Here is a 13773-nt window from a genome sequence, read left to right as displayed (position 1 = left end):
AATCTTAATTTATGCAGCTACTAAATTGGTAAACTCCATTTGCTGATGAGGATCATGTCATATCTCCCAAACCTCCAGAACAATTATGAAACGGACCTTGGGGAGATGTTGTTTTCTCTAGAACCAGTATAATTTCTAACTTTGAATTCTGGGACTCAGGTAAAAATGACCTGATATTCCCATTCACTATAACATGTACAAACAACCCTGCTTTCATGTCTGTGCACTCTGTTTGGATTGAAATAAAAAAACTTTTTCCCCCTGATTTACATGAGTCATGAAATAACACAACAAGCCACAACAAGTGTGTGCCACTCAGTAAAGTAGAGGCGTGTTGGTGATACGTCATTGTTCACGCTAAACAGCCACAGCTATAAATAATTTAGCCGTTTTTGTATTATCTTAGTAATGATAAGGTTTGAAGTTTAGTTCCAAATGTCTCTGTTGTTTACCACATCATTAAGTTTAACTTTAAAACACCATCAGTTCACATTCATTTTGTTTACCCTTTAAAAAAAAAAAAAATTTTTAGGATGAGCACTGAGTGTGGATTATGTTTAGTCATAAAACATCTTCTCACTCCATTTTGTTAAAAGTATGAGGCTTCAACTCGTTCATCCATCGCATCCCTGAGCAAAGAGGCAATGACTGTAAAGTATATTACTTCCGGTGTGCCTGACACAGGTCTTTTTCTCACCACATAAAATATGAATATTTTCTTATCTTCTGGTGCCATCCAGTGGCCACGAGGAGGAAAGGCGAATAGAGTTTCACATGATTTCATATCTAACATGTTTTATGGACTGAGGATTGGATGAAGTTTATCAAACATTTATCAAACAGAATCTCGGCTGTAAAGTGGCTATAGTTGACGTTTTCATGATTACATTGTGTCAGTGACAGTGACGCTGTGAAAATGTGACAACTCGGAAAGGGTTGCACATAGTGATGAACCTGTCGAGAATCATCACCTGAATCTGCCGCTCCCTGAGGAATTCAGTCTGTACGTCTTAAAACAGAATAATATTTTGTAGCAAGAAAATGATGCAATGCTCGTATTAAATCTTTGAGTTGCCCCGTTCTCACAGTGAATAAGAGATTGTTAGAATGAATGGATGGATGAATGAGACACTGGTTGTGTGAATTCAAACTATTTTTTGCCAGAATATAGATCTTATTTCTAGGTAAATATTCTAATATAGCAACGTCATCACCACAGCACTATAGTTATAGTGTGGGCAAACCGTGAAATATGATGATTGCTTTTCTTATTTCCTTACTTTGTGATCTGTATTGAGACCATTAAGATCCATTATAAAACATTTCTTTTAAACCCTGTTGTTTCTAAATGCATTCTCACAGCAGAGACCAGTAAATCGAAGATCAGCACAAGGAGATCAAAGGTGGGTGTTGTCCAGTAAATCTCATTATTTCTGTTTGTAAAGGTTATGTTTGTGCTCCATAATGTTCTTAACTTCCATCTCATTAGTCTCGAGTGCCTCTTACTAAACCAGTCTCTTACACAAAGAGATGATGTCATGTCGACCTGTTTTGTTGCTAAAACTGTAGCACATAAACAACTAGATTCTCCTAGCTCTCTGTAGTAGGTCTAGTGGTTTTCCATTAATCCCCATGCATGTGTGGCTGTATTTGAGACAGATGACAAAGTCCACCTGAAGTATAAACAAAAAGTTAGTTGTACATCGTTCACTGTGTTTGTTCATGTTTTTGTTGTAAGACATTGTATATAGGAACAGATTCACAAGTTCAGGGGTTGTTGGGTTTGTTTGTAATATATTCTCACGCAGGATGAATGAACATATGCTGGTTATTGATATTCCATTATATCTGTGCCTCCCACTGTCCTCCAAAGTGGAGCAAAAATAGTTATGTAATGCATATGTAATTCAGATATGTAAGTCCTCTGGTGAGCACTCGGATGATTATCTGTCCTGGAACACTGTGGAGAAGGTTTGTGCCAGAAAAGAGACACATTAACAACACCCCTGTTTAGCAGCAGCAGTGGTACAGTCTGGCTTCATGTCAGTGTTTTGGAACTACCTGGATTTTGCCAGAACGACCTCATTAGGCCGAGGATAGGGGTGGCGTGGGATCGGGGTTAGAGAGAGATTAACCACATGGAGGCCTATAAAGCTTCAGTGTAATCCGCACACTAGAGACAAATTCAGAGCGACAACTACACTACAGACAACATTCTGCTCACAACTCGCAGTGTTTTTGGACCATTAAATGAGAGAAGAGGAGTGGAGAAAGTTCAGATTTGGGATTTAAAACATCCTTCCATTGACTTCAAAATAGTCTCATCATCAGAAACATAAAGGAGACAAAAGGGAATAATCATGAAAAAGGGAAAGGTATGTTTTTTACTCTCCTAATTCCAATTACACTGCAGCTACGTGATATACAGTGCAGTGATATATTTTCACTTTAGATCCATGACATATTAATGTCATTTCTTGAGTTTGTCATTTGTATTGTGATAGATGATAATAATCTAAATAGGTCAAAGACATGATTTTGATTTTAGACTTGTAGATTGTTTCTGACTGGAAGCATCACAGACAAGTTCAAAATCAATCAATCATAAATCATGTAGTGACATAATATGAAAAAGTTGTCTGTTGTTTTTTTTAGTGTGAGTGAAAGTGCTGGTTGAATGAACATTGCCTTCTCTGTAGTTCAGCTGTAGTGTAGTCTTTACTGGCTTTCCAAAGATGGAGAACCATCACATGCATCCTAATCCTTTGAACCAATCACACATGAAGGCTGTTCTGTTGACAAATCTGTTTTGGGAAATTGTCTGCAGACAGCTTTAACATTAAAATGTAATGTGTCATAGACTCTACGCAGCCAAATCATTGGTTAAAAGGGAAATTATTACTGTGCTGCTTCATGTTTGTGAGAGTAAACAGGTTCATTGCTCTTTATAGAGCATATAAAGACAGCTATGTTTGTATACAACATATTAAAACTGTGATGACCCTGCAAACCCTGATTGTATCCCAGCAGGTTAATGATGGCAATGAGCCCCCCAGTTATCAGGAGGCAACAGCAGGTATGTCCTTGTTATTTGATATTTTATTAGTTACAGATGCACACCGTCTTCTGGTTTTACCAGACTTACTTGTCGAAATACAAGGTGAAACATAATAAGCAATAATCATAATCACATATTTCTCTTTATAATTTTGCACTTTATTGAAGTTTACATGTTAGTACCAGTCAAACTTTCCTCCCACATGGTGGCTTTAAATTTTCTGAGTAATTCTGCAGCATCATTATCAAAAAGCAAAACAAATAAACATATATTTATTGACTGATTTCTACAAACATCAAAAATGAACATGTCTGCCTCCCTCCCTGCCTCCTTCCTTCAGGCTATGAGGAGATGCAGGTTCAGTTCGCCTGGGATGACAAGGCCATCAGGCAGACCTTCATCAGGAAGGTATTGGAATTTTTTTTATTATTAAAACAAATGACACCGACACCGGAGAATACACGTCACAGTGACACTTCCATTGCTCTGACGTGGTGTATCTCGCCCTGCAGGTCTACGCCATTCTCATGGTTCAGCTGTTGGTGACCGTGGCAATCGTTGGTCTCTTCACATTTTGGTAACTACCTCTTCTGCTCATAAGTCCCATTGTTTACAAATTACGTTTTTGATCTTACACTTTAGATCAGAGTATGAATTATTGATTGGACCCATTTCATTTTTCTGTCTACAGCGCTCCTGTGAGGTTTTTCATTCAGACTCATCCTAGCTTATACATGGCATCATAGTAAGTGCAAACACATCATCACATCATTACACATTGTCAGTCTTTCCATTTACATTATTTATTAAGCTTTGCATCATCTTTTTCCCCTTTTAGTCTCATGTTCTTCTCCACCTACATTGCACTGTCCTGCTGTGGAGAGCTGAGGTAACGCTTCTTCGCAACGTAAATAACCACACAAATATTCATGACAGCACATACAGGACGCTGCTTTGATATAAACTTGTTATGATTTTCTCTCCTACCCAAACAGGAGGCAGTTTCCCTGGAACGTCATTCTGTTAGTTCTCTTTGTGAGTATTGCACAGTACAAAATAGGGCACATTTTACTTGAACACAGTGTGGCCTTTACACAGCACACAATCTAACGGTGGCTTTCTTTCTTCCTTCACTCACAGACTTTGAGCATGGCCTTCATGATGGGATTTGTGTCCAGGTAAATCTATATTACTTCGCACATGCATCTGTATGAGACACTGGTTTTCAACCATCAGTGTCTTTCGAAGGCGGAAGACAGAGAAAGGAACAATGTTGATATATGTGTCTTTGCTCTTCCTCCAGCTTTTACAACACCAAATCAGTGGTGCTGTGTCTGGGAATCACAGCTCTGGTGTGTCTTTCTGTCACCGTCTTCAGCTTCCAGAGCAAGGTCATCTCTCTCTCTCTCTCTATCTCTCTCTAACAATGCTGAAACTATAACTTGAAACTGCTTTCAAGCAACAAAATAGACAGATGTTGTTATAATGAAACAAATCCACCATGTGCTTTTGCTCTTGCCTACTGCAGATTGATGTCACATCCTGTCAGGGCATCCTGTTTTCTTTGTGCATGGTCATGCTTCTCTGTGCCATCACCCTCTCCATTGTCGTCCCCTTCGGATATGTAAGTTCACCTCCTTCTCCCGTTCCAGTGGGATCCATTCAGGCTTTCTAGAAGAAGTCCAAAATAGCTGTAATCAATGATGAGTTAAACAGCAGTTTCAGGTTAATGCCTCAGGTGCTGCAGGCTGTATTTGGGTCTGCGTCAAGGGATTAGCCTCACAGATAATCTAGCAAAGCACTTTGCTGTCTTTCTTAAATTAGCACCCTGCTATCCTTCTTAACAGTGTTTTGTAATGCTTTTTATCTTGCAAAACAGGTTCCCTGGTTACACGCCATTTATGCTGTATTAGGAGCCATCCTATTTACTCTGGTGAGAATCAGAATATTCTAAAATATAATATAAAAATCATCCCACTGAATGTCATTTTTCTCTCATTTCCTTAAACTCTTTCTCCGCCTCCCTCCCCATCTCTTTCTACTTCAGTTCCTGGCATTTGACACCCAGTTGCTGTTGGGGAACAAGCGCTACACCATAAGTCCAGAGGAATATATTTTTGCCACCCTCAGCCTCTACCTGGACATTATCTACCTGTTCAGCTTCCTGCTGCAGATCATGGGAGGAGGCCGCGAGTGAAGAATCCTCTGCTACATCAATCTATCTGTCAGCTGGATTTTTTTACTCTCAAGATGTTATCAGTGCTATAAGGTTTCTGATGAATTACCATTCTAGTTTGTACGTGCATCAAAACTATGTAAGCAAGACAGAGCAAATCCGTTGGTTCTTTGCTTTTGGTTATGTAATCTTGTCTGTACAATCCCACTGCTGGTTTTGTCCCGACTTGGCCTACATCCGCCTCGTATCTCACTGTAGTTGTTCACTGTACTCTGGCCATTCCTGTTAATCTGGTTTTGTATTACTGAAGGGTCTGCTGTGACCTCACCATCCTTAAGTGTGTGTTTAAAAAAATTAGGCTCATAAGTGGATAAAAGCAGCCACAGTCCCAGAGTTGAGCATGATCACTTTCCTTGGCTGCATTTCTGTTTATCCATCACTGAGCCAAAAATGAAGATTCAGGAAATCTGCACTTTCAAGCTCAGCAGGGTTGAGTTTGTTTTAATAGCTGAGTATTTCACAAACTAAATAGATACAGTTTGTTTTCTACATGTGTATTTTTCTATGCCCAGCATCATATATGACAAGTTTAAAGTTTTACTGTCTATATGCGTGTGTGTAAGATGCAGTATTTTGATTTCTAACAGCTCAGTTTGAGCCTGGATGTTTTGCGGGTAAATACTGTACACGTGAAACCTGAACCAGTGGATTTCAACTCACTTCCAGCATTAACACTGAAGCTCACAAAGTCCAACCTTAAAGGGAAAGTGTGTGTGTGTGTGTGTGTGTGTAGCGGCATACAGTACTTTTAGTCAGTAGCAATTATTTGAAATTTCTATTTGACTTTAATGTGGCCTTTGGGATGTGACAGAAAATTATTTAGTGTTAACATGCTAATGGTCACAATGTGAGCATTAGGAGTGTTTTAACTGTGTAGTGAATTTCAAAAACCTGGACAGGACATGCAGGGATACACTATATAGCATGGTTTCTGGAAAAGAAAACATGAATACAATTTCCTGTATTTTCATATCAATATAGCAAATAACACATTATTATTAAACTGGTTATTTGTCTATTTTTTAATGCCACGACACATTTACTTTTCACCGTCTCAGATCTGCATCTATACTAAGCTGTAACTGCTTTATCTTTCATATTGTTAAATTCAAGCATCTATTCAAGACAATATTGACTGTAAATAAAAAATATAGATTCAATTATTTATTCTCCTCCATCACCAGTGGAAATTACACCCACCTGCAACCCCAAACATAATGGACAGATGACTGGTTGTGGTTTACCTACAGAGCAGCCGGACCAGGTACAACTCAAATGCCCTGAGACATATGATGTCAGCTCAGCTGGATGTCGCCCTCTACAGGCCACAGTCAGACTGACAGCTGCTTGTCTTGTTTTTCATTTAACATGCATGGAAAACCTTTTTTTTTTATATGTTAAGAGGAGAACTTCAGCACCTGAAGAAACAAGAACAGGAGGTGATGCTGGTGATAATTATGTAGATGATGAAATACACAGTTCACCCGATCATTGAAACAAGACTTTTATTAAAAAAAAAAAAAGGAAGAAAAACTGACATATTCAAATTCAAAGAGAAAACCAAGAAAGAAGGAAAATCTTATCTCAATCAATAAAAAAAACACAAGTTACAGACAATTTTAGCAACTCTGGCACAGGAAGACAAAAGTAGCCAAGTGGCTTTGCAAAAAAACCAAATATCAAAACCTCTTTCCTCTAACAAAACTGTACAAAATGAGTTCTTGTATAAATAAGAAAACTGTTCACAAACAGGAAGTGAGACAGGCCCATCAGATTTTCAAAATGTCTGTGATTCACACAAACCTGGTTCATACAGTGTTGAGCAACAAGACATGTTTTTAGTATTTCCTGTTCAGAAATGTCTCCTTAAGATGACATTTAAAATAAAAATATTTAAACTACCCATTAGCAAGATAATAGTAAACTATTTACTACATATTATTATCATTAAGTTTTCATTAAAAACCAAACAGATGAGGGCCACTAGAATCAACTAAGTTAGGAGACATTTTGAAAATTCAGACTGGGCAACATCTAACCACCTGTTTGGAAATCCTGTTTTAGCAGCAAAACATTTTGAAGCTATGAAATAAGCCATCAAATCTACATTAGGATGGACATAAAGAGGATTTTCAAATTGGTGTAGACTAAAAATAATCAGTACAAGGAGATTTCTTTTCTGTCAAATATTGTGTACTGTCTATAGAGTACACCACTGATTTTTGTATTCCTCCAATTTAAATGTAACTTAAGGTTCTGTCATTGTCATGATGCAAATTCATTTTCGGGCATCATGATTTCTTGTTATTATTATTTCTGCTGACAAGTTTGTAAAAATTAAAATAAGAATAAATAAACACTGTGTTGTAACAAGTGGTCATTTCATAGTTCCAAAATCCTGTTTTTGTATTAAAAGTGATGGCTAATACATGGAATATCATTTCTCTGAACATATAAACAATATCCATGACATTTTCCTTCATGGTGCACTGAATCTGAAAACTTGCTAGTCACTGTGTTATCTGGACAGGTTATAAATCATAAAAAAATCAAGGAAACACGCAAGAAGAAACAAACAGAATGGTGTAAAGAGCAAGTGGAAGAAAAAAAAAAGAAAAGACTATTTACAAAATTAGCTCTCGTGTCTGAAAACTCTCACCCTCATAAAAGCTGCGCTCTGTGTTCCTGCTGGGCGTCTGCTGAAGCCAATAAAGTTCATAATGAGTCTGTTTACATGCACTCCAACACTCCATTACATAAACTGACGGAAACTCAGTTCTGTTGATGCATGTAAACAAAACCAGATCTTTTTTTTTTTTAGTTGTTCGTTTTGAAAAATCTGCCAAAGTACTTGATACTTTAGTGCCCAGAAAATGCTCTCACAAAACCTCTCGACTGTCATAATGTGGAATATTTCCTGCATGTAAACACCGTTATTGTGATCTCTCTCTTTCTGAATCTATCAGAACCAGTCAAAATGTTTTTTTGTTTTTTTTTTCATCTAGCCACACACAACAGATGATCGTCTATGGATGAGCGTAGTTTACCTGCGACCGAGAGCTAAAAGAAGGGTGGCTACAACATCTTTGGTTGCAGAATTGAACAACAGAAACACACAGCAAAAAGAAAAAAAAAGATGATGTGTGAAAAAACAAAATCCAAAGACAATACAGAGTCAGAAACAGAATCATTAAACTGCGAGCCTTGAGAAAAAGACGGTATCACGCTGTGTTTTTCACTGGATTCAAACACGAACAGTTGAAGAGCAGGAAGAAAGGCTCCTCGTAACCCTACAGCTAACTCGACTGACAGGACGACTAACTCGGTGGCATTCAAACAAGCCTGTTGCCATTTCCGTAGTATATACAACTTAGTGTCAATCCTATGAGAGATCAGGCAGTTCATCCAGAGAAAAAACATTAAGGCTTAGCTAAAAATAGTTTTTGCTGAATTTTGGATCACTCACAAATTCATTCAGACTTTGCTGTCTCACTAAAGGCTGTAAGAATCGTCTTTAATGGCACTTCCATGGTCTAGTGAGCAGTCCTTTGTAAAACCATTATTTCTATTATCTACATATCTACAGTTTTTTGATGTCTGTATAAATTAAAGTTCAACATATTTGGATGTACTGTATGTGGTGACATGAGCTTCACTCGACATGCTGAAACCGAAACATACCCGGGCTTGTGTGTAATGAAGCCTCTCGGAGCCACAACACTGATGCGGCGTCAGTATGAATCTTTTTGGATCAGCACTAAAAATGAAGTCATTGTTTGGTTCAGCTCTCCACTCTGAAAAAAAAAAAGACTTTCTACAAACAGGCCCGACACAGTATCAGGACAAGACGACACAAGGATGGGAACGGAAATTCGTGTGTAAAACAAAACTCGATGTGCACAAGAAAACAGCATCAATCCCTACGTGGAGAAAAGCTAACATCTACTCTCTAGGAAAAGCTAAGATCTACAGCTAAAATCTAAATCTACTTCAAAGATAAATTCATCCAAAAAATAAGGCAAATTATCACAAAGGTTTTCAAGTGACAGACAAGAGAAAAAAAAAAAAGGAAAAAAACAGAAGACATTTAACTTTCTACAAACTAAAAATCACTGACAGAAAATCAAACTCAGGTGACAACAGCAGCATTGAAAAACAAAAAGACTTACAGCTCCCTTTCCTGTCGGACAAATTATTCTCAGGGATTTTGCGAGTCTTCTATTTGATTTCCCTCATTGCTTTCTACTAAGCTACGTCTTAATTTAGTAACTGCATTGTTCTTTGTACACATTACGTCTCAGTAATCTAACTGCTCAGATCTAAAGCATGTTCACTTCATCCCTTCGACGGCACGAGGATGAATTTTAATGATACCTGAAGGTTTGCCACAACAAAACCGCTTAAAACCACTTCTCATGGACACGGATGCAACGTGGAGTTACATCATAACAGAGCAGGACGACTATTTGTATGAACAGGTGTCATTTTTGTTGTTGTCTTTCGATGGTGCACAAAGGACTTGAACTGAATTAGAAGTCATCCAACCAAAGAAAAAAAAAACCTAAGAATAATTTCCATGAGCCAAATATCAGAGCTCATCATTAATGTGTGGAGTAAAGATCCATTAAAGTCAATTTCATCTTGTCTTTACAGACTACAGTATTAAATAACTTCTTTTCTATAAATGTTTCAATGATCTAAAAACTCTAAAAAATAGAACTATAATTCAAATATAAATAGAAATAATTGATTGTCTTTTGTTCACTTATGAAAGAATGGTTTAAAATTTAAAAAAAAAAAAAAAAAGGAATTTGACTAAACTATAAACAGTCAATGTTATTATCATCTGTGCGTGAATAGAAATCTCTGCAGCAGTTACAGGAAGAAGTAGCTTTAAACGGTTTGCCTCCCACAGTTGACAATGACTCAACACATCAGACCAGCAAAAGTGTTTGCAAGTTTTTAAATCTGTACAAATTTTTGCCCCCGCTGCTGCAAATAGAATGTCAAACAACAGACATCAGGAAATAAAAATAAAAGTTTGCATATTTTACAAAAAAATAAAAGACACATTGTGTTTCAACTCTTCCTTGAATCACTCTGAAACGTCCAGAATGCTTTTTTAAAAATAAGAATTTGTTATATTACGTGCACAAAAATAATGCTCTGTGTCTTTTCCTCCCCTCTTAAGTTTTTTTTTTCTGTGTTTTTTTTTTTTTTTAAACTTCTTGTTATGTTCCTTTTTCAGTTATCAAAATAGATCAAAGCTTCTCTGAAGAAGATTCCCACCTTTGGTTGATCAACTCTTGAGGATGTGAGCAGAAAAGTCCAATGAAGTTAAGTGTTGTCCTTTTTCTTAAAAAAAAAAAAAAAAATTACAGACATACACACATTCGCACACAAACAAACAACCCAAAAAACAAAAACAAAAACAAACAAACAAACAAAAACACACACACACACACGTTCCTTTTGTTATCCATGTTCAAGTCCGGGTGCTTGGTGATGGTATGGAGCACAGATCTCTTCCAGCTGAATCCTGTTTGGTTGGATTCATTTCGTGCCCTCAGCCCCACCCTGCAGGGAGCTGGAAAACACACAACACAGTGTTGGTGCACTGACCCTGCTCAAAACACGGAGCTCGCAGTTTAGAAAACTTTGTGTCCGATGTATTCTGACAACAGCTATCAATATGCCTTAAACTACTATTACTACTACTAGTGACCACTTTACACAGTGTAACAAATCATTCTGTCAACTGTCAAATTGCAAAATTGCTAAATGGTCTGTGTTTCTTACAAAAAACTTCATACAAATAGGAACTTGCAATTAAATGAGAAACAGATTTCAAGAGCTTCTTCGCAGGAATAATGTCTTGACTGAACAATTATCCCTCACTAGCAAATAAAGGGGCTTTTTCACTAGACCTGCTCTCTGCCGGTGTATCATCTTGTGGTGTATGTATTAGCAAACAGGTGACGATGTACACATCCTGCAGACCTGCAGCAACAGCGGTGGAGGGCTGGTAGCGCATACAGTGGGTTTATCAGAGCTTTTTCATTAAAAGGACAGTAAAAGGCTCTGTAAAAGCAATTCGTTTTCTGTTGGTCCGTCACTACAAGCCACCAACTTCACATTACACATTTGATCTACTGCTTTAATAAAAAAAAAATAAAACTATTAGCGCAGCTTTAAGGATTCCTGTTTTTCATTTTCCCCCCAAATTTGATTATCTTACAGTAAAACTGCTTTGAAGCGAACAGTGTAGGCCTCATCTGTCTGAGCTCAGCAGAGGACTGCACAACACATAAACAAATGATGCTGGAACCAATTTTAGCCAATCAGCACATTCGATGCATCCCTCAAAGTATCTTTTTGACTTTAAATTGAAATGAGCCAGTCAGACTAGAGAAAGTGTAGACCAGCAGAGTCTGAAACACAACATGCATTTTAAAAACATACTCCTACATTACTGTATGCTACTACAATAACATGCCATATGTCACTGCCCTACCTTAGCTTCACTTGGTGTGTTGGTACGAGTAGTTTGTGTGCTCTGCAGGAGTCTCCATGGCAACCTGTTGCTGCTGACCGCCATTTTCCTGAAAAAGACAAGAGGTTAAGAAATTTGGTAATTCATGCCCATGTGTCAGCTAAACAGATGTTATTAAAGATGCAATGAAGAAAGGAACAGCCTGTATTTTCCCACTGCCCTCCCCATTCAAATTTAAGACATCAATGCTTTTGTGTGGATGAACCAAAGAATGAAATTTTACAGGCGTAGTATGTTCACTTAAACTCAAGCCAGTGCGTACTACAGGACGTATTTACTAAGAGGGACCCTTAACATGTGCGATTTTTTTTACCTAATTCAAGGAGTGGCTTAAGTTTATCAATGACACTAACCCAATTCTACCTTCACACCCTTCTCTCTACTCCAGCCTCATCCATCCAATCACAGCCTGAGTTCCTGGCTTACTACTTCGCCTCTACCCATTCATAAACCTGTCCTTTTTCTCATTCACTGTGTTGCTCATCCCACAGGCTGCCTAACACAGAGAGGTTCAGACATCCTCCTGCAGAGCACTCAGCCCGGATCTGCTGCAGTGCTGGAGCACACGCACTGTGGAGTCTGTGCCAAAAAGTTTCAAATCAAATAATTCTCCATCTCCTTCATGAGAGGCAAAGGCTTCTTCAGCTGAATAATGGAGGATCTTATACAGACCCATACTACGTGTTAGGACATCACACTGTGCTATATCACAACAGGAACATTACATGGGAAACATACAGTATAAATAATATATGTCAATACATTACTAAAGGAGGACAAATGTATTCTTTACACAATTTAATTCTGCATATCATCGGGTGCTAAAGCACAGTGAAAAAGCAGTGAAAAACTTTATACATGGCAGAATATAAAAATATATATACTTAAACAGCATTATTCAAATGTTTTCTAACTCTAAAGTGACTGCTAATATGACCCTAATCTTTGTTGGCTTATCAGGGCTTAACTGTGCCAGTAAGAATAATTTGATTAATTTATAATAATAATCTTCTAAAGCACGAAATCTCATGAGGTTGATGCCACAGGTTTTAAACATTTTATTCAAGGCTCTATTAACTAACTTTTTAAAAGCGAATTACTGAACTTCTTGGTGGAATTTCAGTGATATTAAGGTATAGGATGCATTCTTCCACCTGTTATAAAATACCACACAAACCCTCAGGTCACATGGACTCTATTCACCTCAGTAACTAGAGGTTGAATAGTCAACTCCTCTACATTTGTGCCTTAACTCTGCCACTCCTTAAAATACACATAACTGAGATCTAGAACACTGAGAGCAGCAGCTTTTTCAGTTTTCTTTTTTAGTAAATACGTCCCTGTAAGAGTTATAATCAATGGTCATCCACTTAATTGAAAGATGAAGGTTCAAATGTTAGCAGCTGAGGTTGAGGCTAGCTTCATACCTCTACTGGGACACTGGAGGGAGGCACTGGGGTGTACTGGGGGATGTAGGTCCCCTGCATAGTTGTGTTGGCCGGAATATACTGTAGGGAAGGCAGAGAGGAAAACACAAATTGTGTGTAGTATTCAACATGAATATCTAAACTTAAAGACAGTCAGCTATGCGGACAAGTCTCTGCCGTACAAATTGTGTCTGTGCGTGTGTACGGTGTGTGCGGTGTGTGTGTGTGTGTGCGTGTGTGTGTGTGTGTGAGACTGGTACTGACTGTGCCCGTGCTGCCCAGGGACAGGTGGCTTAGCTGCTGGGTAAGAGGACCCATCATGGACGTGGGCTGGATGGACATAGCGTGATCCATTGTTGGGGTAAGAACTGTACCCTGTGAACGTAGAGAAACACGCACAAATATGAATGATATATGATGCTATTCCTATAATCACTAATGTGCTTAAATCAGTCACGTGTGAGCCAAACACACACAGGTAAAGCCAAAAATCGAAAAA

General features: G+C 38.0%; 2 protein-coding genes across 5 annotated transcripts in view; one reads left to right on the top strand and one right to left on the bottom strand.

Moving 5' to 3' along the window:
- Positions 1–2044: 2044 nt before the first annotated feature.
- On the top strand, positions 2045–6454 carry faim2b (Fas apoptotic inhibitory molecule 2b). 2 transcript variants are annotated; one of them, XM_023423500.2, is made up of 12 exons: positions 2045–2375; positions 3031–3076; positions 3399–3466; positions 3571–3635; positions 3750–3803; positions 3897–3947; positions 4054–4093; positions 4199–4236; positions 4362–4449; positions 4587–4682; positions 4938–4991; positions 5106–6454. In XM_023423500.2, exons 1-12 carry the CDS (start codon positions 2361–2363, stop codon positions 5253–5255), a joined length of 765 nt encoding a protein of 254 aa, XP_023279268.1. In that variant the 5' UTR covers positions 2045–2360; the 3' UTR covers positions 5256–6454. The 2 variants fall into 2 exon arrangements, with proteins under 2 accessions (XP_023279268.1, XP_023279267.1); XM_023423499.2 differs by having other exon boundaries at positions 2048–2375; positions 3028–3076.
- Positions 6455–6785: 331 nt separating this feature from the next.
- Positions 6786–13773, bottom strand: part of LOC111667730 (RNA-binding motif, single-stranded-interacting protein 2-like) — a 28778-nt gene continuing 21790 nt past the window's right edge. For 2 of the 3 annotated variants that reach the window (XM_023423495.2, XM_023423496.2), the window contains exons 11-14: positions 13539–13649; positions 13275–13355; positions 11809–11896; positions 6786–10881 (exon numbers count right to left, since the gene is read on the bottom strand). In XM_023423495.2, the coding sequence (XP_023279263.1) occupies positions 11816–11896; positions 13275–13355; positions 13539–13649 (273 nt within the window). In that variant the 3' untranslated portion in view covers positions 6786–10881; positions 11809–11815. The remainder of the gene's footprint in view (positions 10882–11808; positions 11897–13274; positions 13356–13538; positions 13650–13773) is intronic. The other variant, XM_023423497.2, reaches the window with a different exon arrangement.

The sequence above is a fragment of the Seriola lalandi genome, unplaced genomic scaffold, assembly GCF_002814215.2.
Source record: "Seriola lalandi dorsalis isolate HSWRI2012SDOR001 ecotype SW California unplaced genomic scaffold, Sedor1 jcf7180002054692, whole genome shotgun sequence".
NCBI classification, from domain to species: domain Eukaryota; kingdom Metazoa; phylum Chordata; class Actinopteri; order Carangiformes; family Carangidae; genus Seriola; species Seriola lalandi.
The sequence above is the reverse complement of the archived record's forward strand: the minus strand, read 5'-3'. Positions and strand labels throughout refer to the sequence as shown.

What these genes read in the sequence shown, in the direction of transcription:
- faim2b (XM_023423499.2), top strand. An exon ending in GGCAGACCTTCATCAGGAAG is followed by an intron (nt 3,467 to 3,570) that starts GTATTGGAATTT and finishes CTCGCCCTGCAG; the next exon opens with GTCTACGCCATTCTCATGGT. An exon ending in GTTGGTCTCTTCACATTTTG is followed by an intron (nt 3,636 to 3,749) that starts GTAACTACCTCT and finishes TTCTGTCTACAG; the next exon opens with CGCTCCTGTGAGGTTTTTCA.